At 35.7% G+C, this 27,291-nt stretch overlaps 1 protein-coding gene across 5 annotated transcripts; it reads left to right on the plus strand.

The window, feature by feature from the left end:
* On the plus strand, positions 1-25,588 carry LOC133874927 (probable LRR receptor-like serine/threonine-protein kinase At1g56140). Of its 5 annotated transcripts, none has more exons than XM_062312855.1 (24): positions 5-226; positions 5,493-5,679; positions 11,659-11,730; positions 11,948-12,019; positions 12,112-12,183; positions 12,461-12,532; positions 12,865-12,936; positions 13,054-13,125; positions 13,333-13,404; positions 13,529-13,600; positions 13,722-13,793; positions 14,298-14,369; positions 14,459-14,524; positions 15,124-15,189; positions 15,385-15,429; positions 16,889-16,953; positions 17,450-17,736; positions 18,205-18,403; positions 18,503-18,667; positions 19,571-19,689; positions 23,581-23,791; positions 23,937-24,168; positions 24,286-24,436; positions 24,996-25,588. In XM_062312855.1, the coding sequence occupies exons 1-24, from the start codon at positions 106-108 to the stop codon at positions 25,377-25,379; spliced, it is 3,018 nt and encodes a 1,005-aa protein (XP_062168839.1). In that variant the 5' UTR covers positions 5-105; the 3' UTR covers positions 25,380-25,588. The 5 variants fall into 5 exon arrangements, with proteins under 5 accessions (XP_062168843.1, XP_062168841.1, XP_062168842.1 ...); XM_062312854.1 differs by having other exon boundaries at positions 6-226; positions 17,450-17,823; XM_062312857.1 differs by lacking the exon at positions 24,996-25,588 and having other exon boundaries at positions 2-226; positions 17,450-17,823; positions 23,937-24,191; positions 24,286-24,415.
* The last annotated feature ends 1,703 nt before the right edge of the window (positions 25,589-27,291 follow it).

Raw genomic sequence — 27,291 nt, forward strand, 5'->3', positions numbered from 1 at the left:
CGGTGTGGACAAGGAAAAGGCAGGATTTACATATTGAGGAAATGGATTGAGTCAGATGGTAAGCCGTCAGTCTGGTGGATAGCGCTCCATCGATCAATCTCAGACATGGTGGGATCAAGATCATCACCAGTTTTAGTCTTTGCTCTTTATGCTGCCTGCATCTTTGGCCTGCCTGAGCTTGCTCAAGCTCAAAATGGAACCAACGCTGTCACAGATCCTGCTGAAGGTATCTCTCTCTCTCTCTCTATCTATTGAGATTCAGTTCAAAAGTCAACCTAAATCCTTTCAACGCTTAAAATCCTTCATCGTGCTCTAGCTTGCACATCGCTTACACAGCCTCTAGCTTTAGTCTGCAGCCCGTATCTGATTTTGAGTGAGCTGGCCGGGGATCGACCAGGAAAACCCATGGTTGTGCTCAAAAGTTAAAATACAAATAATACATCATCCACTTTTTATGTTATCATCATTTAAAAGCTTTTCTTGTTTTTCGATGTTCCGATGGCCCCAACATGATCAACTTCTTTCTCCTCTTTATTCTTTTTACTTTTTACTTTTGTTTTTTTAAAAAATCCCTTCTGTCTATGTTTTAACTAAGTATTGATGTTTTATCCATCACAGTAAACTGCAGTTTTTATTGGCTGCAATTTGAAGTGATTTTTTTTTTTTTTTTTCATTTCATTTCAATGCATTCAGGTGCTTGTAGTTTGTTTAGATTGAATTTTTCAGTTGATAAGTTTGTACTTGGTTTTATTTTTCTGTTTTGTTTACGATGAATTAAAAAAAAAACAAAAAACTAAGTATTGTTGTTTTGTCTCCTGTATATCTATTTATTGCCAATCATGCATGTCTACTAATTAGTTAGTGAGAACGAAGCCATGTGCAACCAAATATTTAACGAAGAACTATACAAAAAAAAAAAAAAAAAAAAAAAAAATTAACGAAGATGAAATATTTTTTGGTCATCATTTTATTTTGTGGCATTTATATATAAAATGTTATTTTATTGAAATTTTTTAACAATGTGATAATATATATCCATTACGTATCACCATTTAGATATATTTACGAAATATAATCTTAATTATAAAATGATTATTCTCTATGTCAAATAAAACGGAGAGAATCCTAAAAAAACAGCTTGGGTATTTTTTTTCTTTTTTCTTTTTATTATTTATTTTTTCTTTTACTTACTTTGATTCCAATGCAAAGAGTCTTCATTCTTAAATTATCATTTTTCTTAAAAGCTTAAAATAATCAAAAGAGATAAATTTAATCATTTAATCATCCCCTCTCGCGTGTGGATTTAAGCTTATTTTTAATAGGTGAAGTCCAAAACGTAATATATTTAATTAAAATGTGAGGTAAATGAATTGAAAGAGACATGATTCGAACTTAAGACCTATGATCGATCTAATGCAATGTTTAATTATAATTTTTTCTAAAAGCTTAAGTTGATAGAAAAAAAAAAATTTAATCATTTAATCAATACCTTAATATTCATATTATTAAAATTATATATGTTCGACTTCTTCTTTTCCTTTTAGAGAGAATTAAACAACGTTTTGTGACACTAGGTGACTAGAAAATTCAAGGAACTTAAGCATATATAATCTGGCTAAGTGTTTCAAAAAATGTCGTCTAGATTTGGATTGGATAGACTTTCGACAAATTGCTTTCGCGACAAAAAAATAAAAAATTGACAGGTTAAGAGTAGTAGATGCCTGTTAATTTTAAATGTTTTATACAACCAGATAACTCAACCGCACACATAAGCAGGTTTAGAATAAAATAAAGGTTAATTAGTTTAGTCTCACTGTCAGCTTGTTTTAAGATACCATATATTTATTTTGTTTCGCATTCGCTGTGGTTTAATTGGGTCTTCAACCCATGCAACTCAATCAATCAAAGCCCTTCCCAGTTCCCTCTCAAGTTTCTCTTAAAAATTTATTCCTTTCATGTCTGACGTCCACACAACCAATCCGTCCACCCTCCCACACAGCCGTCCATCGTCTGACACCCCACCACCTTCACAACTTACGGGCTGATCAATACAACTATACAAGCAAATCAAACAAATACTTTTTTTTTTTTTATTATTATTATTATTATTTTATTTTTTTATTCATTAATTCAAACCCATCTCTTCTCTCCCTCTTGCTAACAACTTGCACCGGGAACTTTATCCCTTTGCATCAGTGGAGGTCAGCTGTAGCTTGACGAGAGCTATGAATTTTTCTACAATGTACAAATTGTTTAGCGCGGTTTGGGTTTGCAATTTTTTTTAAAAATATTTAAAATTTTTAATATTGAAAAATTTTATTTTTTAAAATTATATTTGTATGGTTTAAAAAACCTTAGATAACATTAAAAAAATTGCATAAAATCTACGTAGAATTTAAATTCTAAAAAACAGTATTTAAAAAATAATTGTCACCCAAACATGTCCTTAAAGATCATCTTTTTATTTATTTTTTATTTTTTTAAAGTTAATGTGATTTTTAAAATTATTATTGAATAAAAATTTAATAATGATTTATCCCGAATCACAATAATAATTTTAAATGTACATCAACTTTAAAAATAAATAAAAAAGATAATTCCTATGGTTACATATAAAAAGGCCATGTCTTTGTTGGAAGCGTATAATTTGCCACATTAACTTAAAAAAAAATAAAAAATAAAAAATAAATAAAAAATAAGATAATTACTATCGTTACATATCAAAAAGGCCATGTCAATAGGATTGGCTCGTTCTGGCCGACCCTCCTATATACATATACTTTTTTTTTAATAAAAAAAAGGCCATGTCTTTGTTTGAAGCGTATGATTTGCTTACTGCCACGCCTGCAATTGTTGGTCAACTTTATGCTACACCTAATTAAGAGGGAGAGAGTAAATGCCTTGAATTAATATACATATATAATAATGCTATAAAATATATTTGTATCTCACAATTTTTTTACAATGCGAATGTGACAATTTTAATTAATTTTTAGATTAATTTTTCTTAAAAAAATAAAAATAAATAAAGATTAATTTGAACTGCCACATCAACATTACAAAATAATTATAAAATGAATATATATATATATATATATATGGGATAATTGCACCGTTGGTCCCTGTTGTATGCCATAATTATTTTTCACTCCCTATGGTTTAAAAAGTGCATGGGAGGTCCCTGTGATATGCAATAATTACGTTTTATTCCCTGGTCGATTTTCCGTCCACCATTTTGACGGAATTTGTTAGCCCTACACGTTAGCGCCACGTGTCGCCAATAAGATGGCGACACGTGTCCATCTTCATAAAAAATATAAATTTATTAGTAAATAAATAAATAAATTTCTTTTTTTTTTAAAAAAAAATATATATAAAAAAAAAAAGGAGAGAAGAAAACTACCAGGCAAGGGGTGGCTGGGCCACCCCTTTGGGGGTGGCCTTCATGCCACCCCTAGATCTCGATGGCCACCCCTATATCTACTAGGGGTGGCCCTGCGCCACCCCCGGCCACCCCCTTGCCACCTTTTTCCTTTTTTTGTTTTTGTTTTTTCTTTTGAATTTTAATTTTAATTTTTTCAAAAAAATAAGTATTTTTATTTATTTTTTAATAAATTTATATTATTTTATTAAGATTGACATGTCAACGCCACGTGTTGCCAATAAGATGGCGACACGTGGCGCTGACGTGGCATTTGACAGAATCTGTTAAAATTTTTAACGGAATTTGACTGTAGGGATCGATTTGTAATTATTGCATATCACAGGAACCTCTCATGCACTTTTTAAACTATAGGGAGTGAAAAATAATTATGACATACCACATGGACCAACGGTGCAATTATCTATATATATATATATATATATATATATATATATATATATACTATTTACTAATGTGAAAATTGCACCGTTGGTCCTTGTCGTATGCCATAATTATTTTTTACTCCCTATGGTTTAAAAAGTTACTTGGAGGTCCTCGTGGTATACAATAATTACAAATCGATCCCTGGCGTCAAATTCTGTTAAATTTTTTAACAGATTCCGTCAAATGCCACGTCAATGACACGTGTCGCCATCTTATGGCGACACGTGTCCATCTTAATAAAAAAATATAAATTTATTAAAAAATAAATAAAAGTACTTATTATTTATTATTTTTTTTAAAAAAAAAATAAACTGAACGGGTGGCTTGGCCACCCCTTTGGGGGTGAAGGGGTGGCCGGGGGTGGCGCGCGGCCACCCCCAGTGGCTGGGGGCGGCCAGGCCACCCCTTCACCCCCAAAGGGGTGGCCAAGCCACCCGTTCTTTTTTTTTTTTTGATTTTTTTTTTTTTTTGAAAAAAAAAATAAGTATTTTTATTTATTTTTTTATTAAGATAGACACGTGTCGCCATAAGATGGCTACACGTGTCGCTGACGTGGCATTTGACGGAATCGGTTAAAAAATTTAACAGAATTTGACGCCAGGGATCGATTTGTAATTATTGCATATCACGAGGACCTCCCAGTAACTTTTTAAACCATAGGGAGTAAAAAATAATTATAGCATACCACAAGGACCAACGGTTCAATTTTCCCTTTAGTAATATGTATCTCTTCTTCAAGTTAACACTCGTAATAATCATAAGGAAACGTAATTTCCATATTGCATAAAAGAAAAAAAGAAAGAAAGAAAAAAAAAAAAAAAAAACTCCAAATGTGTTCTAAATAAAGTTTTGTTTGTGAATTTGGTAGTTTTGGATTATCATAATCCATATATACTAGGGGTGTACGCAGTTGCGCTTTGTGGTTATCATCTCTAACCACTAATCGCAACCGCTTTAAGTGGTTATCGAATTTTTGTAACCGTAATCAATCTATCTTAGGTGGTTAGTTGTTTTAAAATATCTGCCGATTAAAAGTTATTAAAACTTATAATCGCAATGCATAACCGCTTTTTAGAAATGGGTCTATTTTGATATTTTAGGCATTCATTGAGCCTCTTTTTAGAACATATTTTTGAAGATTTTAGGAATTTTTTCAATATGTAAAATGCTTCAAAATATAATAAAGCACAAAATTATTTTTATGAATAAAGATAAATTTTATTAAATTCATACATAAACCACTTACCAAACGCACCAAAAAGATGATTTTTTTGTATATTATTATTATTATTATTATTATTATTATTATTATTATGTTATATATATATATATATAAGAATAGATAGTTAACTGTCTGCATACCTCTAAACTCCCTATTCGCTCCACTTTAAGCCATAACTGTTTTTTTCAACGGACTATAAAGTGGTTTTATATGGATGGCTGTTATTATCGGCTTTTTTTTTTTTTTTTTCTTGAAAAATTATTAACTGCTTGATAACTATGTTTGTACACCCCTAAATCATATCCTAACTAGGTGGGATTTCTTTTGAGTGCAATCACGAGAGAGTCGGTATTTGTTTTCCACGCAAATCCCAATGATGTATAATTGTGAATTTGATTGCAGCAAGGGTTTTGAATTCAATATTTCAAGAATGGAGAATCTCAGCACCATCAGCCCAATGGAATATAAGTGGGCAACCATGCAGCGGAGCGGCCATCGGCTCCATCCCCATCGATAATGGAGATCACAACCCCTTTATCAAATGCGACTGTTCATACGACAATAACACCACTTGTCACATTACGGCACTGTATGTACTTTTCTCTTACCTGTTTTCGCTCTCTCTCTCTCTCTCTCTCTCTCTCTCTATTTCTATTCCATTCCATTTTTGCTTAAAATTACATTTTTATACATAAAAACGAAAACCTGAAGTGCTTCGTGTTCGTGCTTGGATAACTGTTTCTCTTCTCTATATATATGGGGTCTATTGATCGTTTCACCCATTCAATTGGGTCGCATCAATTTTACTGGTCATGGTAAAAAAACGTTAAAAAAAGAAAAAGAAAAAAAGATTTGCATGACATTTGTTCGATATTATGTCTGGCTGGTACTGCAAAGGTCCAAGGTAAGCCCCTATAACACACATTTGATGGAAGATTACCTCGGCCATCTTTTCTGGACCACCTCCTACCTTCACATTTCTTGCTACTCCATTCTATTATAGTAGTAACAGAATAAATAAATAAAAACTAGTTGACAACAAAGACTTTGAAAACAATAAAAAAACAAAATAGATTTTATCTTTCAAATTTATGTCACAAAACAATGCATATTTTACCCGAATTTCATTGAGAAAAAAAAAAAAAAATGGCAACAGAAGGCCATGTGGCTCAAGAAGTAACATATCAACAATTTATTTATTTTTATTTTTTTTTTAATTTTTTTTTTCAGTTTGATTTTATTATTTAATATTCCCTTTTATATATGTAGAGAGATGAACAATATTCTGAGTGCTATTCTAAAACGTACATTCAGTCTTTTTAAAACAAACATAGATTTTTTCTGTTAGAGTCCTAATAAGAAGGGAGGACTTCTAGTAGAGAAAAATTTTAGCAACTTAAAGTAGTAGCTTATTATAATCTCAGGTAGTTGGTAGTTATCAAATAATCACTTCACCCACTATTTAATAATCCTTAAAAGAATATGTCAATTAGAAATAAAATTCCACTAATCCATGTGGACTCTATGGGTCAAATTAATTTCCAATATCTCCCACTCATCCATATTGGGTACCATATCTATAATCTGTGAAAGAACTCAAGAAGTGATTCTAACCCCAATAAAAGACAATCAAGCAATAATTACCACATTAATAAAATTACTTGAAAACTAAATCATACAAACACAACCACAACATAGATTTTTTGGTTACGAAGTGGAAAAATTCTTTGAACACATCAAATGCTTAGAAACCATTCCGGAATAGTCAAAACGGGAAAATCGCTATAGAGAAGATCCAGATTACAAGATAAGAGAAAACTTACAACCCTTTGTGATATCCTATTTCTTGTAATACAACTAGCCACCTACTAGCCTCTAAGCCCTCCAATCTTCTTACAGTGCATCTCCTTACCGATCCTTCGGTAGACTCTTCTTCAGACAATATTTTGTGTATGGTTTGTTCGCTAAAACTCAAGAACACTTCAAGTGTGAGCAAAGCTCAAAGCTTTCAGAACGTCCACACTTGGTCACACTCTTTTGAAAATGGAAAATGAATCTACGAACTCCCTATGATCATCCTACACACTCTTACCAAATACCCAAGAACCCCTTTAGAGCTTATGAAAATCTCCAGGAAAAAATGTCTCTTCAAGCTTCTTTTGAATAAGTTAAAAATCTCATTTTTATCAACTGTTCTGCAGGCTGCCATTAAAACAAAAAAACACTTGGGGTTTCATCGCTAATTTTCTGACACTTGTCAGTTAGTCTTCCATTAAAACGGGCTTCTGACAAGATCTTACAAAAGCTCATGGAGAGTCAATTGCAGCTTGATCTTCCAACGTGCTTCTGACGGAGGATGGCAGAGAGGTTGAATCATCTTCCAGTGGTGTGCCATTAGAACAACTCTAATTCCGTTTGAACCAAGGAAGGGAGTAAGAAATCTTCTTCTTGTCGTAGGTGTCCCGTTAGAATGGATTTCCAATGTCCTTCAAACAGGGGAAGGCAAAGAGGACTCTTCTTCCACCAAGCAGCTGCCATTTGAACGGCCTTCTCACGTGCTTCTAACGTGGGATCACAAAAACTCTAATAAGAAAACGAACCCAAAACACTTGGAAAATATCCACAAGGTTTTCTGCACTGAATATTACCAATATTCTATGAACTAACAAACTGTTTCCTTCTGATAGCTCATCTAATCATCTCCTCCTAAGGGTGGAGCCAATAGGGGTTTGCCCCTTCTGACCTGCCTAAAACTTTCTTCAGCCTCAGTAGAGTTTCCTTAGTTGCCCACCCTTAGTCACTCACTCATTTCCAACGTCTTTGCCGAAACATAATGGCAACAAATTTAATCAGTGAATCGAGGCGACTTCTCTTGATAAGAAGATAGCAATCCTAATAACCAACACAGGGAGTTGGGGTTTTATTTTAGAATTACTGGTGACCCTCATCGAAGGCCGGGGGAGGAGCATCTTTGTTGTTGTAGTGAGCGACGACGAGCGTGTCGAAGCACTACACCGCCATCTGAACTATGCTTTTTCATGAATACGGAGAAAACCCATAAATCTAAAATTGCATCTAAAGCTAAAAAACTGACCCACTTAAATTATCCGAGAGAGAGAGGATGACCTTTTTGGTTGAAAGGGAGTAGAAGACGGCCACATGGGTGGGGATGACCTTTCTCTCCATCTCTATATATTGATCAGCTAGTTGGAGTTGTGTGCTTGTCTTTTGGGAAGAGATATAGCTAGAAGCTGAAAAGGGTTTGATCCTCGGTGGGTTGTAAGTTAGACAGAAAAGGAATTCATGGAGAAAACTAAATAGAGTTTGGTATTTGTTATAGAGCCTTAGCTTGTCAATAAGCAGTCTCTTTTCCTTGGAAGGGTGTTTCGCGTGTTAAGGTTCCGAAGAGGGCGGCGTTTTTTGTGTGGACAACAGCTTTAGGAAAGATTTTGACACATAACAATTTGCATAGGCGTCATATAGTGGTGGTAGAATGGTGTTGTATGTGTAAGAAGAATGGGGAATCCATTGATCGCCTCCTACTTCATTGTGACGTGGCACGGGGTGTTTGAAGCTATTTCTATAGTTTGTTCAGGGTGGAGTGGGTCATGCTAAGAAGCGTGCTGGATTTGTTGAGTGGTTAGGGCACTTTGCTGGGTCGTGGTCATGTTACGCGATGTTGGAAGCAAGTTCGTTTGTGTGTTATTTGGGGTCTTTGGCATGAAAGGAATGCAAGGCTTTTTGAAGATGTGGAATTACCGGTTGTGGACTTGTGTCGAAATGTGCTTCATATATGTTATATGTTTGGGTCTCAGCGCATAGCCCGAGTCGTATTATGTTCGTTGAGTTTTTACATTTATGTTCTTTTGTTTCCTCTGATTAGGGGCACTTTTGTATACTTCCTGTGTGCTAAGGTTGTGCCCCTCTACGCTTTTTATTGAATTTTATTACTTATAAAAAAAAAGAGTTTGGTATTTGTTGGGACAGACTGCATGTGCATGTGTGTGAGTGAGAGTATGGAAAAACTTGGTGCACTAGGGGTGGTGTGTATGGTTTTGATGGAAACATATAAAAGGGTCGTACACAAATGTCATAAGGGATTAGGTGAGCGTTTGAAACTGCCCTAAATTTGTGCTTTCCTTTTCCTTTTTTCAGGCCATTTAATGAGATGTGAATTACTCACACGTCATAGTGATGGAGAAGAGATCCATGTAGTCACTCCCTTGATTGGTCATCTCTAACACATACAATATGAAATGGCTGCTATGGTGGAACTCCCACTCAATTGGCTTGTCACACTCAAACGTCGTACGAATCTTAGTCTAGTCGCCATAAAGGTGTCCTAACTTGAGTTTCTTAGCATAGTCGCTTGTCGAGTGCCCGTCTAAGATCTAGCATTCGGCTTTATTTAGGCTTCATGAAGTTGTAAAAAACTTAATGTGTGCCGCCTATAATTCTCATCTTAACCAAGCTAAGACAACATTCTAAGAATTTCTCTTACATGATCCTAAAGTGTAATGCCCCCAAGAATTAACTAACATGTAGTGAACTAGGTGTGCCTCCCAAGACCTATTTACCATGTAAATAACTCAAGAAGGATCTATCTACCTGTTAACTCTATATAAAATGAACAATAGAAATAATTGAAACTTAATATAAGATAGTGTGTCTAAAATAATTCCATAAATTAATAAATATTCAGAGCAATATAAAGTCTCCCAAAAGTGAATAACTTAAAACCAAAGCGTTACGATTCTCAAAATAACCTCAAATCATTGATAAGTAAAGAAAACTCCAAACATAACAAACATCCCTAATTACATCAAGATCAAGATCTACTCTTAAAAAGATAAATCAAATAGAGAATCTTGATCATCTCCCTACGTGTATCTCCATCACTATCCCACATGCTCTGCAACCACTTTGAGTCTAGCTCCTCAAAGATGATATTGACTATATCATCCACAAGTACATACCGTCTCAAAGGACTCACCATCTAGCTACTAACTAACTACAAAACACAAGTGTGTTTCATAGGTGGAAAGGAAATCAAGTGTAAGTCACGACTTAGTGAGGTAAAATCAAATGAAAGAATTTTGAACCCATAGTTTTTTAAGAAAAGGTTTTCTCACATTAAGATATATCATCGTATAAGGCAGTTGATATCAATAAGAAGTATGCACATGATAAATTCTGATCATAATATCATCGTTCAACTCCATATGTTTTATTTAGACCCTTACTATGGAAGCTCATAATTTGGGGAAGAGTTGAGAACAAGAAAGAGAAACACACAATTAAGGTAGTTCGACCTATAGCTTACATCTACACGTTAAAGCCTTTGCTTAGCTACATCTTTCTTTGATGATTTGATGGTATACAAGCTCTATTTATAGAGAAAGAGTTTGAACATTACACATCACTTCAACTTCTACATTAACAACAATAAATTTAATTTACACAAACAACCTTATAACTCTTGTCTATTGAGTTCTTGTAATTCTTGTCTCAAGCCCAATGATAGATCACGTACGTTGAGCTTGGTTCTTGAATAGGGCTGAAAAAAAAAATTGGCTACTATAGCCTGAATGGGAACATCAGTTGTTATTACCGGAATTTGGACTTTGACGACTGTTTGGCCAGTATCGGCTACTATGGCCGGAACATGGACATTGGATACTTTTTGGTCGAAAGCCTAATATGTTGTCAAAGGCTCAAAATGATGCAAAAGATTATCTTGAAACATTAGAGTAAGTTGGTGAAATAGAGCTGTCAGAAAGAGATCATTTTGGGAAAGAAATTGAAGCTGATGAATCTGATGAAGAAAGTGATGGTGATGATGTGAATGGTGTGGAATATTTAAATCAAGATGAAGTAATCGAGAAAGATGCAATGATAAAATGCAAGGGTAGCGGTTCTGAAGAAGAGAATGTCGATGTATTAAATCAGCAATTTCCTTTTAAAGATCACTTGCAGTAACATGTTGAGTACTATGGTGGAAGATGACAGAGGTTGAGGTCTGTTTGCCGCTATGATTCTGTGAGACTATGGATTTTGGTTGTGGTTGCAGATGCGGAAGGGATGAGAGAAACCCAAAAAAAATTGGCACAGGATCGATACTCGCATGAGTTTTTAGGGCTTTGATACCATATAGAAGCTCATAATTTAGGGAAGAGTTGAGAACAAGAAAGAGAGAAACACAATTAAGGTGGTTCGGCCTATGGGATACTTCTACATGTCAACGCCTTTGCTTAACGATTTAATTGTATACAAGACTACTTTATTTATAAAGAAAAGAGTCTGAACGTTACACGTCACTTCAACTTATACGTTAACAACAATAAATTTAATTTACACATACCATCTTATACATCTTGTTTCTTGAGTTCTTGTAACTTTTGTCTCAATACTGACCCCTTCTTGATAGGTTTTGCGTTCTCGAAAAAACCTCTGGTGCAACACCGGTGCCCCGACAGACACCTTACACTTCAAAGTATCTTGAACATCTTGCACATATGAATCTTCCATTTTTTTGATTGCTTGTTTTGGAATTTTATTTTCTTTGCAGGAAGGTTTATGCCTTGAATGCTGTCGGTGTAATCCCAGAAGAGCTATGGGCTCTAACTTTCCTCACCAATCTGTATGGTTTCTTCTTTATATGTTTGTTTACTTGGGTTTTGTATGAGTTTTGGTTTCCTTCTTTCTCATGTAAGCTAGGATTGAACTTAGACCTTGAATTTGTGGTGCACAATATCAACGAATTGAAATTTATGCAAGATGTGTTGTGCTAGCTTTCCACAATGGTCCATTTGCATTAGGCACTGTTAAATATGCTAAGTTTCCTCCATTTCTTACAGGGATTTGCGCCAAAATTACTTGACAGGTAACCTGTCCGCATCCATCCGCAATCTAACTCGCATGCAATACCTGTAAGCTCATCTTAGTTTCATTTGAAACTCCTAGGACATAGTACATTAATATTATTTAACCTTTCCTGTTTTTCTGATGTTTAACACATTAGGAGTGTTGGCATTAATGCATTATCAGGGGAGCTTCCAAAGGAACTTGGAGAGCTTACCAATTTATTATCATTGTAAGTCATGCTCATTGTCAATTTCCTAATTCATCTATGTGGCGTCTTGGTGTTGTTGCTTTTCTACATATATTGGTGATCTTCTTAAAATGAGACTCATTTCTTCCTGTTGCCTTTATCTTTATATGGTAGTAGGTTTAAAGAGGTGTTTTCACAAAATAGCACGTCTGTTCTGTTGCTTCTGCATTCCATATACCTGATCTTGATTATCTGACCCTAAAGAGAATAAAATCCTTCGCTTATAATTCATTTATCGTTTCACTTGTTAAATTTCCAGGTCATTTTCATCAAACAATTTCTCGGGCTCTTTGCCATCTGAGCTTGGGAATTTAGTGAAACTACAACAAATGTAAGTTCTAGTACAATGCTAAACTTCTTTTTTCACTGTCAGTCCGCAAAACCATTAGATTGCAATTTGTTGCAGGTGATGAAGACTGCAAATGGTTATAATAAAGCTACTACTCTGAGGCTTAAGATTATAAGAACTTTGTGACAGCCAATGTTATAATATGCCATATTAAACGGTTTTACATATGCAAGACTTTTATATTTTTTTCTTAAGATATAGCTTGAGACCTTTCTTTTGGTTGTTAAATCCATTATCTAATATTACTTAAATTTTCATATGAGCTGGGGATAGGCTGTTATCAATAGATTCATGTAAGTTGTTTCCCTTGACAGCTACTTTGCTAGTTCTGGAGTTAGTGGTGAGATTCCTTCCACATTTGCTAGCTTACGAAACCTCCAAACCGTGTAAGAAATTCATGTCTTTTTTTCCCAATTGAAAACTTTCTAAAATGTACATGTGGTTAAATATAAAAACAAAAGCTGCAATTGAATTGTCTGAGGAAAGACTTCTTTTGGTATCAGGTGGGCATCAGACACTGAACTCACAGGCAGGATACCTGACTTCATAGGGAATTGGTCAAAGCTTTCTGTCTTGTAAGACGATATTCTTAGCCTTATCTTTTTTGTCTTTGTTTAATCATCCTTGACAAGGCTCAAGCATTCATTACACCCCAATGTCAATAAGAAACATTACTGTTATAAGACTTATGATTGAGCAAATTTTGATCTTTACATGTTTATTCTACATAAAAGATGCATTATTCACAATTTATGATTAAGTACTCCCAAATTCTATTTTAGGAGGCTTCAAGGAAACTCTTTCCAAGGTCCAATACCCTCAACGCTTTCCAATTTGACTTCTCTGACTGAGTTGTGAGTGTCTACATCTTTTAGTGAACTTTTTATTTTTTATTGTATATATATATATATATATATATATATATTTTTTTTTTCCATTTTGCAGATCTTAACAATCTCATGTCTTATATTACTGTAGGAGAATAAGTGAGTTGTCTAATGGGAGCTCTTCACTAGCATTCATAAAGGATATGAAGTCTCTAAGTATCTTGTAAGGCAACATCATAGAGGCTAAGATTCAGAAATTCCTAAAGATGAATATATATGTTTTCTTCCCTTTTTTTGTTGCTCCTCCTGAATATGGTATAACACCTTACTTACATGCATTGCAGAGTGCTGAGGAACAATAACATTTCTGATTCAATTCCATCCAATATTGGAGAATACCAAAAATTGACACAGCTGTAAGTAATAGCCATTGGTTGGTAACCCTTTGGATACATGCAGGGCTTGTACCATATTAGATTGAATTTTAATTGTATCCAAAGCTATGAAAGCAGGAACCTCTCTTTTATTTGTTAGATTAGACCAACTCAACCCGAAAAAAGAAATTTGTAATGATTGCTGCACTAAAATCTAAAGACTGTTCAAGTTTTGACATAATTATCAGGTTATTTCTCCCAGCTGAAAAAATCTGAACTTACCCTGTTTGTAATCGACTTAGGACCACTGCATAGTATATCAAACTCATCCGATTTCTTTTCATCTTCATTTATCTTTTCTCCGTCCTCTTCTTGTTCCTTCTATATCGTTTAGATGATGCATAAGGCTTAAATTTTGTCCATTCCAGTTGCATGAAGATCATAAGTGTTAATTACTTCTTGTAGATAACTGGTTTTATATATCTCACAACCATGTGATAGTTACTGTTGTATCAATCCATGTGACATTATTATATATCTTTCCAGGGATTTGAGCTTCAACAATATAATAGGGCAGATTCCGGACTCCCTTTTCAATTTGAGTTTGCTCTCTCACTTGTAATATCCCTCATTTGCTTAGCTGCACGGTATACATCCCACCATACGCCTTTTTGTATTGAAGCATGTATTGTTTCCTTCATTATCAGGTTTCTTGGAAATAATACGTTAAATGGCACACTGCCTGCAAACAAAAGTGCGAATCTTCTCAACATGTAAGTGCATAAGACATTACGTGCATTCACAAGATTATAGTGAGATATACCAATCATATTGGAGAAGGTGCTTTTACATTGGGAGATCATAAATCTAGGTGCTGCACTCAAGTTAATACAAGTTTTGATCTCCATGCAATAAATTACTGTTTACTCTAAATGATAAGTGTTTCCTTTTTCTCTTTTGGATTTTCAATTTTTCTGAAAGAAATTATTGAGTAAATTCTGATCACAACTACATTGATTTGTATTGGCTTAATTTTAGTATTTCAAACTTTTATTATAGGGGAGAATGCAGAGTCATTTCAACTAAAAACTTGAAACTATTAATAGGATTTTCCCTATTTGGAACTCTTGTGTTTACCTATTTGAACTATCACAACTTTATCTAGATATATGGATTTAGCTAATAGCATAAACAAGTGTGGCATTATGAGGAAAAATTGAAAAATAGTGGTTTTGAATTTAAAATTGAGGGGTCAAAGTTTATTCCAATGCATTAATGTCACTTGGCTAATGCCTAATTACTACTGTTCATGGCATTGTTTACTGATTGGATGGAGCATGTACCTAACATCCTTGTAATGTTATGCTTGCAGTGATTTGTCGTACAATAATTTAGTGGGAAGCTTTCCTTCTTGGATCAGCGAACAAAATTTACAACTGTATGTTTTTGTTTACTTGATATTGTGTCTATTATATTATTATCTATTATCTATTTATTTTTCCAATATTTATAACCTCCTACTCTTGAATAACATTTTTTTATTAGCAATCGTACAAAATCTTGAATTTTTCATATGGGCTTGCATACTCTGCTTTCACTAATGATGAAACTGACATTTAGATCATATATGCAGCAATGTAGTTTCCAACAACTTCACAATAGAAAGTTCAAACAGCGGGTAAATCTTTCCATATTATATTTTCTACTTTTAGTGGTTGAATTTTTTGCCAAGATGAATCATATTGTTGTTTCCAATCCAGGTATAAATCATATTGTTCTCATTGTAATATTGCTCTTGTAAACTACTTAAGTTGTCAATTATGGCCATGAGGGTGTTCGAAACTAATAAATCATGAGCCTCTCAACATGCTGATTTGTTGTCGCGTACATTTTGGAACAAATTTTTCATATTTTAATTTTTTCTGTGGGTCACATATCATCATGAACTCTGTTATTCTGATTATTATGATGTTTTACTAGCATTAAATTATAAATAGAAACTAATTAGCTATTGTCTGGCATGTAAATTACTTAACGTGTCCATTAAAATGAGTGAACCACTGGGGGTTGTTATGGGAGTGGGAGCGTGACTTGGCAAGGTAAGGAAGTAACCAATGGAGAATAAGCCAAACTGGCCTATTAAGCATAGTTAAGCTTACAGATAAATAAATCACATCATCCCTAATCTTCCCCATGCCTCTCATGCTTAAGATTGTTATGCATTTTTTTTTTCCCTTTACTTTTGTGGTATTCTTGTGTCATGGTGTAATATTATTATGTGATAGCCAAATCAATGCGCTATTAAATATGGGATAACTGAAAGGCCAGGAGAAAAAATATGTGATACCTAAATATTTGTACCTATTTCTACACATTGTTTCAAACTTAGATCTGTTGAGGGAGATTCCGTCACAAATTCCAACAGCTAACTAGTCATCAGGTACGAAAATAGGGAAATTGAAGAATTCATTTTATAAATTAGAAGGGATCAAGCCAGGTTATGTCATCTTAATGAGATTTATACGGTCAAATGTCTGTCCTGCCTGAGCATCTAATCTATGTTCTTCTAATACAGGACATTGGGAACTAATCTAGAGCATTTAGGCAATTTGATACCTAGCAAGGGGGACTATCAAATCCCAATTGAGTACATGGAAAATATAGGAAATTTTACTCTGTGACATCATTTTTATCTAAAAAAAAAAAAAAACGAAAAAAAAAAGAAGAAAGAAGAAAGAAAAAAGAAAAGATAAGGTTAGATTTAACAACAAATATAAAATCAATTCTTCCTAAATATTAACATTTCTCTTCATGGAAATTTGCTGTCCTATCGAGGATCGATTTCAATATCTTAGTTACTTGTAGTGATTGCAATTACTATCTAGTCTATCTTGCATTAGACAACCAAACACAAATCCCATCAAAGAACCCTCTTTCGTCATGGGGATATCATGAGTTAGTATTATTAGGAGAATGCTTATTTGCATATCGCCAAGGGAGCATTTCTCTTATCAGGAGTTAAACTTAATTCTAATAAGAATTTTTGTATGAATCAGATATAGCTGCTTATAACTTGCATTTCATGTGCAACATTATATACAATATTCTTTGTCTAAGTTCATTTCCTTCTGCTTTAGTGGTTTGCCTTCAGGATTGAACTGCCTACAACGGAGCTTTCCTTGCGATCGAGGCCTTGGAAGATGTAAGTACAGTTAAAAGCATACTCTTGATTACTAGATTGGAAAGGATTAGTAGGTACTGAGGTAAACAAGGAGAAGATTCTACTCTAGGATGGTGTTTCTAAGGAGAATACAAGTGATCCATCTTCAAATTTTCACCAAACATTGATATAGATACAATACAATCAAGAAGCATTCCTAATCTTTAAATAGTTACAAAAAATGGACTAGACATATCTTTTTAAAGGGCTAACATTGGCAATTATGCATCACAATTAATTTACCAACAAACAAAATTGAACTTAAAAGATGAGCTGAACAATTTTACACCTAACATTTTAGTTTCTTAGTAAAGGACTAGGAGACTTGAATTAGGCTTCTAACTTCAACCATATCCAGTGTTGAAATGCATACCATGGTTATGAACACATCAGGATATACATGATCCAACCTTGTACATTTAATCACCTGTTCTAAGCTTACACATTGATTAAGTGCATCTTTTGTATTGGATTTCAGATTATAACTTTAGCATTAAGTGTGGTGGTCCTCAGATTACGTCTTCTAATGGGATTGTCTATGAGAGGGATAACGAGACACTTGGTCCAGCCACGTATTATGTGACCAACACAAACAGGTGGGCTGTTAGCAATGTTGGATATTTCACTGGGAGCAATAATCCTCAGTACACAAGTACCTTGTTATCTCAATTCACAAGTATAGATTCAGAGCTGTTCCAGACAGCTCGACTCTCTGCTTCATCGTTAAGGTACTATGGCTTGGGGCTTGAGAACGGGAACTACACTGTAAGTCTCCAGTTTGTAGAAACAGCTTTTCCAGACACTTTGACTTGGCAAAGTCTTGGGAGGCGTGTCTTCGATATTTATATCCAGGTCTAGATCATATTATTGAATTGTTTTAGAATCAAAACTGTTGTCTTTTGAAATCATTTTTCATTACCTTCTAAGTTCTTTGAACCCAATATATATTATTTTTCTTTCGATAAGCATTAATTTTTTATTTTTTATGATAAGTGATAAATACTGATATAACAAAATTGTCATCAATAGTTCAGAAAATCTATTAGTAGAATGCCAATTATAAGAGATCATGATGGATATTTCTCAACCAAAACAGGAAAAAAAAATAAAAAAAATAAAGAGTCTTAACAAATTTAGTGACCGTCCTATACATCAATCAATAAATTACCTCGATTATGATGGATATTGACATCATTTGTGTTTTGTTTAAAGGTTTGACTTTGTTAATTCCAGGGGAATCGTGTTTCAAAGGATTTTGACATACGAAGGGAGGCTGGTGGAGTCTCTACGCAACCCGTTCCAAAGGTATTTCAGGTCCAGGTATCAGAAAACTACCTTGAAGTCCATCTCTTTTGGGCTGGGAAAGGAACTTGCTGCATACCTCTTCAAGGTACTTATGGACCTTCTATTTCAGCCATCAGTGCTACCCCAGGTAATATAGTGCAAAAATTGTAGTTGCAATTCAGAGGATTAAGAACTGCTTTCCTCACACACTAGTACCATTGTTATTGATGGCCTTGCTTTTGTATAGATTTTATACCCACGGTTAATAACAAACCTGCAAGCAACAAGAAGAATAGGACTGGTCTGATCGTAGGTGTCGTTGTTGGTGCTGGAGTTTTAAGCTTTCTATCTATTTTTTTGGTTTTCTATATTTTTCGAAGAAGAAAACAGCTTCCAACCAATGATGATACGGGTAAGTCAAAAATCATATTGTACATCTTTGCTAGTTGTCGAACTTCATTCATTTTTAGTCTACATATTAGAAATATGGAACTTTTGCCTATGTGTGAGTTTATATTATTTATTTATTAGTGAGGTGGCCTCTGCGTGCTGCATAGTGTTAAGTACAAAATGCAGTGTATCATATCATGTTTAGGACAACAGTTACGTCAAGGAAATTTTACCAAAACCTCTTCTAGATTGTCTGCTAAATAATACAGACACACATACATATCAGCAAAGAGTAGGGAAAAATGCAAGTTACTTCGTGTTACCTACCAGATATACGAGCAAAGGATCATGAACAAGAGTCTCACTTATTATTTAGTTATTTTCTATATTTGTTATTTAGTTGTTATCTATCTATTAGAGTCTATGTTTAAGAAGCGAATAAGGGATATGGTTTATCCTAAGTGTTGGAATAGTATTAGAAGTATGTAGGAGATTAGGAGATGCCATACTTATCTCTAAGAGTTGTCTTGCAATTATGTTTCTATTTGGTCTTGCAAGTCTATATATAACTAGTTGCTTGATTAATGAAAGTATGAAAAGAATTATATTAGCAAACTCACGTTTGTTCTTGAGAGGTCCAGGGTACCTCAAATCACCCTAAAATCTATCAAAACTATCATTTTTTCAACTTCACCGATAAAGCCCCATTCTATAGACAACTTTCATATATGTTCTTGCTACTGAATCTCCCATCTTCAGTCCCACAACATTTTGGACTGTTTTGGACTAAAACACATTGATGATTATTGCTCAACAAGAGGAGACATCCTCGATTTAACATGTAAAAACTATGTTGCATTTTCATTCACAAAACACTTAAGCAAATTGATAAGTAGATCAACCTGTGTTAATGTTGAAATTGCAGAGCTCTTGGGAATAGATGTTAGAACATTCACTTTCAGCTACGCTGTACTAAAGACAGCTACAGAAGAATTTAGTCCTGCTAATAAGCTTGGAGAGGGAGGATTTGGACCTGTCTTTAAGGTAAGTGGTTGAATCTATGTCAGTGGACAAAAATTTAGTTGACTATCTGATATAACTCTAGAGCTGTTATATATCTATTGCAATTTCCAAGAAGTAATGAAGCACAGCTTGCAACATCACCTTTTCACCATTTCTTTTCTTTTATTTATTGTTCCTTATATTTCCTGCCTTTCTTTTTTGTGAAATTGCATGCACTCCTTACCATGGTATCTTGTGCTTGCGATTGGCAAGATGCTGGAAATTGCAATTGTTGTAGAAGTAAGGTGATACAGAAATGTTTAAAGATCCATAATACGATATCCGGATCTGGATTCCCTGTTATTCCTTGCCCAAAAAGAGGGTGCAGGGCAACAATAGGGAGATTGTGAGAGGGGCTCCCTTGACCATAGAGGATAAGAGGAGGGATCCCCAATTGCAGGGGTTTCCGATTCTATGATATCCATAAGCCCTTTCCTATTTCTTCTGCTAGTTCTACTACACATGGATTTTCAATTTTGGTTATCTTTTGAAGTTGAAAGATATTCAAAGTTCTTAATCAAATGAAGAAACAGATTTTGTAGTTATTTTTCTGATTCACGCCATTTTCCCAAATTCAAACTTGTATAAGTTGCCATATTATAAAACCTATACACTTTTTTTTTTTTTTTTAGCTTTCTTTGGTCTGGTTACACATTCTCCAAATTATGGTTTTTATTCCTTTTTTAGGGCTACATTCGAATTAGGACTCTTAAATGCAACTTGTTCTTACTCAGTATACTAAAAGAAGAAAGCATTCTATGCTCAAACGAGTTCCATTATATGCCATTATAATTCACTTGGCTAGAATTTTCTATTAAAAATAAGTGATTAACAGAAAAAGCTTATAGAGAGTGAAGGATTGCAAATATATAGATATATAAAAAGTGAAATTTTAAACTGATTATTTCAGAAATTTAATTTTTTCATGGATGGTGTAAAGTTTGGGAACTTCTTTCTTGATTGTTGAAATGGAATGTTTAAGAAAAATCATATTTGGCCGATGTTTGTTAGATTTGATAACATTTGATGCATAGAATTTTGAGGAATCACATCGAGTGAGAATATAATATTTTCAAAATGTTCTGGTATTAGGAGGTTCTGACTGAATAATCGAGTATCATTAACACATAGGACGATTTTTCGTTAAGTTTCGCTAGGAGCATCAAATACTGGGTTCATTCTTGTTTTGTTCTTTTTTGGACATTTTGTATGGCTTTTTACCTGATCATTGCAATGGGATCTATAGATTGATCTTTTTGGTAATTTATAGTTTGCTAGATGTATTGTGTGTATCAAAGGAGGAAAAATGCTCTGGAAACAAGTTTTTGAATTTAAAAATGGAAGTTGAGGCCCAAATGAAAGCAACCTAATGCTTGGCAGAACATTTAGATGGGGTAACCTTGTCACCCCTGCCTGATACTTCTCCTTTGAAGTATGAGGCTTAAATTGAAACCGATTAGACTGAACATACAATTTCATGATGAAAATAAGCAACTACAATGTTTGACTTTTATCCTCATAAGTTTTATCTATAAATGGATATTGTCTGGTTTGGTTTTGCATAGATTGTACATGGGCCATCAATCACGTTATGGTAATTAACAAAAAGGAAAAATATAGAAAGTCAAATCAGCACAAAATCTTCCAGGAAATCCGCGTGGCACAAAATCCTCCAAGAAATCCATGCGGTTGATCCTTCCGCAGGAGTCTTCTGCTTCGATCTATCAAGCTGGGTCTTGGTTATTTGCCGAATGGGACCGAGATGGGTCTCGGTTATTCGCCGAGATTGGATCTCGGCTTTTTACCGAGACAACTCCCAACACATCTCGGCTATGTGCCGATCCAGAAACCTCGTCTTGGATATTGTCTGAGATGACATTGTCAACCTTCCGAGGTGCCTGCTTGGATTGTCCTACATCAGGAGATTTGTCAATGATCTCTTATTTCCTTCTTGGTGTTTTATCTTGATGGCAGTTGACAACTCAGAAGATCTTTCTCAACGTCAATATCGGAATCTTTATTATTCGGCAATCTTTATTTCCTGCGATGCTTCTTCCAACATCTTTCTCTTGACAATTTTCTTCTATGTCTGGGCTGTCTTTGATAGGAACCACTACCTCCTCCACTGCAATCGGTATTGTGTGAGCGCAGGTGGGGCTATCGTCGTCAACGCTTGTGCTTTGAGGTGGTTCAATGGGGTTGGTTGGGATGGGACCTCTGCCTCTGCTTCCCGGCACTCGGTTGGCAGACGATAATTGTCGCTGAGGCGGTGGTGAATGGGCTACTACAGGCCTTGGTACTGAACTGGATGTTTGTGAGGGTGTGAATTGCTGCGCCGCTCGCAACTCCTTCATGGTAAACGTAACAGCTTGTGGTGTAGGAACATGATCAACAAACGGTCGGCCACAAGTCATCTCGTCGACGCAATTCTGATTGTGATAGTGATGCCTTTTGCCGTTCAACCTAAGTCCAGCGATGGTTTGTTCTATCTCCCGCATCATATGGTTAATATTACAAAGTCGCTATCCATGGGCATCGTAGGCTGCCCAAAGGGCCTGCACTCCACGTTCTTCGCCGTCGGAGCGGTTACCGTCGTTTTCGTCATTCACCATCGGATAGAAGTGAAGAGAATTTGTGTTCTCAAGCACAAACGTTCAACTCGGAAGTTGAAGAGGAAAAACAAACTTCCATTCAATAATAATCGATCCCTTTCTTACATTGTCTCCCTATTTATAGTGAAGCCCTAAAGGCTTGTGAAGGAAATAAACAATAATAAAAGTGTCAGTAAATCTTCCTTAATCAAGGAGATTTGATTGACAAGGAAATCCCCTCATTTAAGGAAAAGCACGTTATGGTAATTAATTAAAAGGAAAAATATAGAAAGTCAAATCAGCACAAAATCTTCCAGGAAATCTGCATGGCACAAAATCCTCAAGGAAGTCCGTGCGGTTGCTTCTCCCGGAAATCCGCTCGGCTGATCTTTCCGCAGGAGTCTTCTGCTTCGATTTATCGAGCTAGGTCTTGGTTATTTTCCAAATGGGACTGAGATGGGTCTCGGTTATTCGTCGAGATTGGATCTCGGCTTTTTACCGAGACAACTCCCAACACATCTTGGCTATGTGCCAATCTAGAAACCCCGTCTTGGATATTGTCCGAGATGACATTGTCAACCTTCTGAGGTGCCTCCTCGGATTGTCCTACATTAGGAGATTTGTCAATGATCTCTTATTTCCTTCTTGGTGTTTCCTCTTGATGGCAATTGACAACTCAGAAGATCTTTTGCAACGTCAATATCAGAATCTTTATTATTCGGCAATCTTCTTAATTAAGATATTCAGGATATTCTGCTCATCTCACCTTCGGCATATGATTTCCATCTCGGAATATTCTATTGTCTCGGCCTCGGATCTTTTGGTCGTCTTGGTCTCGAAATGATATTTCCATCTCGGCCTTGACATATATTGGCCTCGGAATCTTGAGTCGACTCGGGAAATTCCATATTTGGGCCTCGGCCACTTTAAGTCGACTCGGCCTCGAAATGCTCTTTCGGTCTTGGCCTTGAGGTATCTTGGCCTCGGCATCTTTTTCCTTTTGTACTTCCATTGTCAGCAAATAGATTTCCTCATGTCCACTCGATGCCAACGACACAATTGTCTGTGAATAAGCCCGTTTGACCATAATTCCAATGTTAAGTCGGACCTTCTCGGTAATAAGGGCATTTTCGGGAACAAGATGAAAATCTTGTCCTACATCACTATCATTTTCTATTTACATTGATAGATCAAAATCATCCTACAAATGGTTTTTTTAAATATTTTCCATTATAATTTTTATTTATTTTTTTATTTTTTTCTGATACTTTGTACTAAATAGGGAACACTTGATGATGGGAGAGTAATTGCTGTGAAGCAACTATCTGTAGCATCACACCAAGGAAAGAACCAGTTCATAACTGAGATTGCTACTATATCTGCTGTGCAACACCGCAACCTTGTGAAATTGTACGGATGTTGCATAGAGGGAGATCAACGACTACTTGTTTATGAGTTTCTAGAGAATAGAAGTCTTGATCAAGCGTTATTTGGTATGTGAATGCGTCTTTGCTCTCTCTCTCTCTCTCTCTCTCTCTCTCTCTCTATATATATATATATATATATATATATATTTGTATATGCGTGTGTGTATTTGTGTATGTAAGTGTTATTTATTAAGCAGATAAAGTTTTATAGGAACAAGAAGTTTGAATCTCGACTGGTCAACACGTTTTGATATATGCTTGGGTGTAGCAAGAGGTTTAGCATACCTTCATGAGGAGTCACGACTTCGAATTGTGCACAGAGATGTTAAGGCCAGTAATATCCTGCTTGACTCTGATCTCATCCCGAAAATATCAGACTTTGGCTTGGCCAAGCTTTATGATGATAAAAAGACCCACATAAGCACCCGCGTTGCAGGAACTATGTAAGACCATAAGGCTTAGTTAGGCACCTTGTCTTTCTGAACTATATAATCCTTTATTTTGTCTTTTTTTATGAGTTATCTTGTACTAAATTTTGCATATGATTGTTACTGATGTAGTGGGTATCTTGCACCGGAGTACGCCATGCGTGGGCACCTTACGGAGAAGGCTGATGTGTTTGCCTTTGGTGTCGTGGCTCTAGAGATTGTTAGCGGGAGGCCAAATTCTGACTCAAGCTTGGAGGAAGACAAAGTTTATCTTCTTGAATGGGTATGAACAATATTCTTGTGCTCCATGTTTACATAGTTTTATGTCTTCTAATGAGATGGCTTTTTCAGTCCACTTCAAAAAGTTCCAGTAGCATTTATCGTTCTGTAGCAGGTTAATGATAGTCATGACCATCCACACCTATACATATTGAAACAAGATTAAAACTTGGATCCTGATTTATTAAGTTTACACTAACTTTCATTGATAGTGAAATGTCAATCTGGATGTGTCTGTTATCCATATGCCACATCACATTTTACATAAGAGTGCTTAAAACAGAGTGATTTCTTAGAATCACAAAATGGGTCTGTGGAAGAGTTTCGAAAATGGGCTGGATTTATCTAGATATGGTGCAAATATAGTTGCTTCATTGAAACAATTAGAATACTCACTTCCAACAGGTTTGTACTATATTCTGAACCGTTAAGACTCGTTGAAACAATTGGACTGGACTGCTCACATCCACTACCTCTTTAGGATATTCCTTAGAAAGTTGACTCATTGTAACAATTTGTGATACTAATATATTCTGAAGCCTGATAACACATATCCTTCTCAGGCTTGGCAATTGCATGAAAATAACAGTGAAGTTGATCTTACGGACTCCACATTGTCAGAGTTCAATGAGGAAGAAGTAAAACGCATGATAGGAGTATCTCTTTTGTGCACACAAGCATCCCCAACGTTACGGCCGTCAATGTCGCGTGTGGTGGCAATGCTTTCAGGAGATATTGAAGTGAGCTCTGTAACTACAAGGCCTGGATATTTGACTGACTGGAAATTTGATGATGTAACGACCGTAATGAGTGATGTTGCAAAGAAAGGAACCCATGCAAGCTATTACAACCCATCAGCAAGTACAAGCATAGTGGGTGATGCAGAGAATTCACCAGCGAATGCTTCTAAACCCATGCTCCATGAGATTATCAAAGAGGGTAGGTGAGAATTGGTCTTTCTTTCTTTTGTTTTTCAAACTTTGTATATTCTTCAATTCCAGGCATAATAATAATATTAGAGCTACTTGGATTGTAAAATGAATTTTTCATTTTTATTTTTTCTATGAGGTATTGGCACCCTCCTTGCATGTTAGTATAGAGTGCAGACATTAAGGCACTATTTTCAAGAAAGTACAAGTTTGTGTTCTAATAAACCCATCTGCTGTCTGTAAATTCTTTAACAAATTGTTTGGATGGAAATGGATTGGATGGAACTGAGTGGGACTCCATTTCTGTCCTCTGTTTAATTAGTGTGAGATTTTGTCTTGATTCATCAACAAGTATAAGCACAAACAAAGGAGAATGAAAAAGCCTCCAGGAAAGAAAAACCCTAGTTTTTCCCTCTTTCACCTCTTCCAACCTGTACGGCCTTCCAGCCTCTTTGTGAGGCTTTCCCACCTCCTAGTGAGGCTTATCTACCTCCTAGTGAGGTTTTTCTGTTGGGGCTTTTCCCTAACTCCCCTGCCTTCCTCTGGTATTTTCAGGTTTCAGTTGAGAGTTATAGAGCTTCGGTGATTCTCTCTGAGTGCGAATCAGTTGGTGTCTCTATTTATAGAGCTTCCGTGTGTGCTTGCTGTTGTGATTTATAGATCTTCGGCGGTTCCCTCTAAGCAAGAATCATTTGGTGTCTTTGCGTTTGTGGTTGGCAAGTCGTCGTCTCTGTGTTTTGTTTTTCGGTAAAGGGGGAGTTTGCCGGTGGAGGGTATTTTGTTGGATTTTCCTTCGTCCTCTCTAGGTTTCTCTGCAATAATAACAAAAGGAGCGAGTTGGGTCTTCTCGGCAAGTGGTTTTGTCTCTAATCTGTCCCTTGGCAAAGGGGGAAGGCTCCGGTGGTGGAGTGTATTTTGCCGAATATTTCAACACAGGGCCGTAGAGGTGATTTGGTTAGTGCATCCATCTTTAGATTTGGTTTTTTTTTTGGTCTCTGATCTGTATTTTGGTCTCCTTGCGCCGCTTCGTCCTCACTCAGGTTCTCTGATTTGTCAAGTTTTTGCACTTGATTATGAAGTCTTCTAGCCCCGGTCGACTCTCCCAAGTAGCGGGGTGACTCAAATTCAGTAGGATGGCGTTTTCAACTTTGCCCCCACCATCTCAATGAAGATTATGGCTTGGAATTGCCGGGGCTTCGCTTGTGCCCCGTCAATTCGTATTTTATGAGCTCTTATCAGATTTAATCGACCTGATGTCCTGTTCATCTCAGAAACTTCGGTGATTTCTTCGCGTTACTAGAATTCTCTTCTCAATTTGGGTTTCTCTTCTTGGTCCCAGTTTCCTCCTGTTGGTCATAAAGGAGGTCTCTTTGTGACATGGAAGCCGGGTTTCTCTTTGGAACCTATTTGTATTGATCAAAATCATATCTTCTGCCTGGTGATTTATGATCCTCCGCCTAGTTCTTGGCTAATTTCTTGTGTTTATGCTCCTCACTCTTTGCATAACCGAAATGTTTTTTGGTCCTCTCTTTCTGAATTGGGTAACTCTTTGGGTGGCCCTTCGGGGAGATTTCAATGGGTAAAGGATTCTGTCCTCTGCAGATAAAGTTGGAGGTCGAAATTTTGGCTTGCCTTCTCATTTTGATTTTCATGATTTTGTTCACTCAAATGCTCTCATTGATATGGGATTTGTTGGGAATAAGTTTACTTGGAGCAATCATTGCACTGGTTGTGACAGCATTAGAGAAAGATTGGACTTTGGTTTAGCTAATCAAGGTTGGGTGCATCTCTACCCCAATTCTTTAATCAATTATTTGTGGACTTCAAATTCGAATCACTGTCCAATTTTACTCTCAACTTCTGGTTTTTCTCAGAATATCCCAAAGCCTTTTCGTTTTGAGGCTTTTTGGACTAGGGTTCATGCTAGTCA

This window comes from Alnus glutinosa, chromosome 8 (assembly GCF_958979055.1).
Source record: "Alnus glutinosa chromosome 8, dhAlnGlut1.1, whole genome shotgun sequence".
Lineage (NCBI taxonomy): Eukaryota > Viridiplantae > Streptophyta > Magnoliopsida > Fagales > Betulaceae > Alnus > Alnus glutinosa.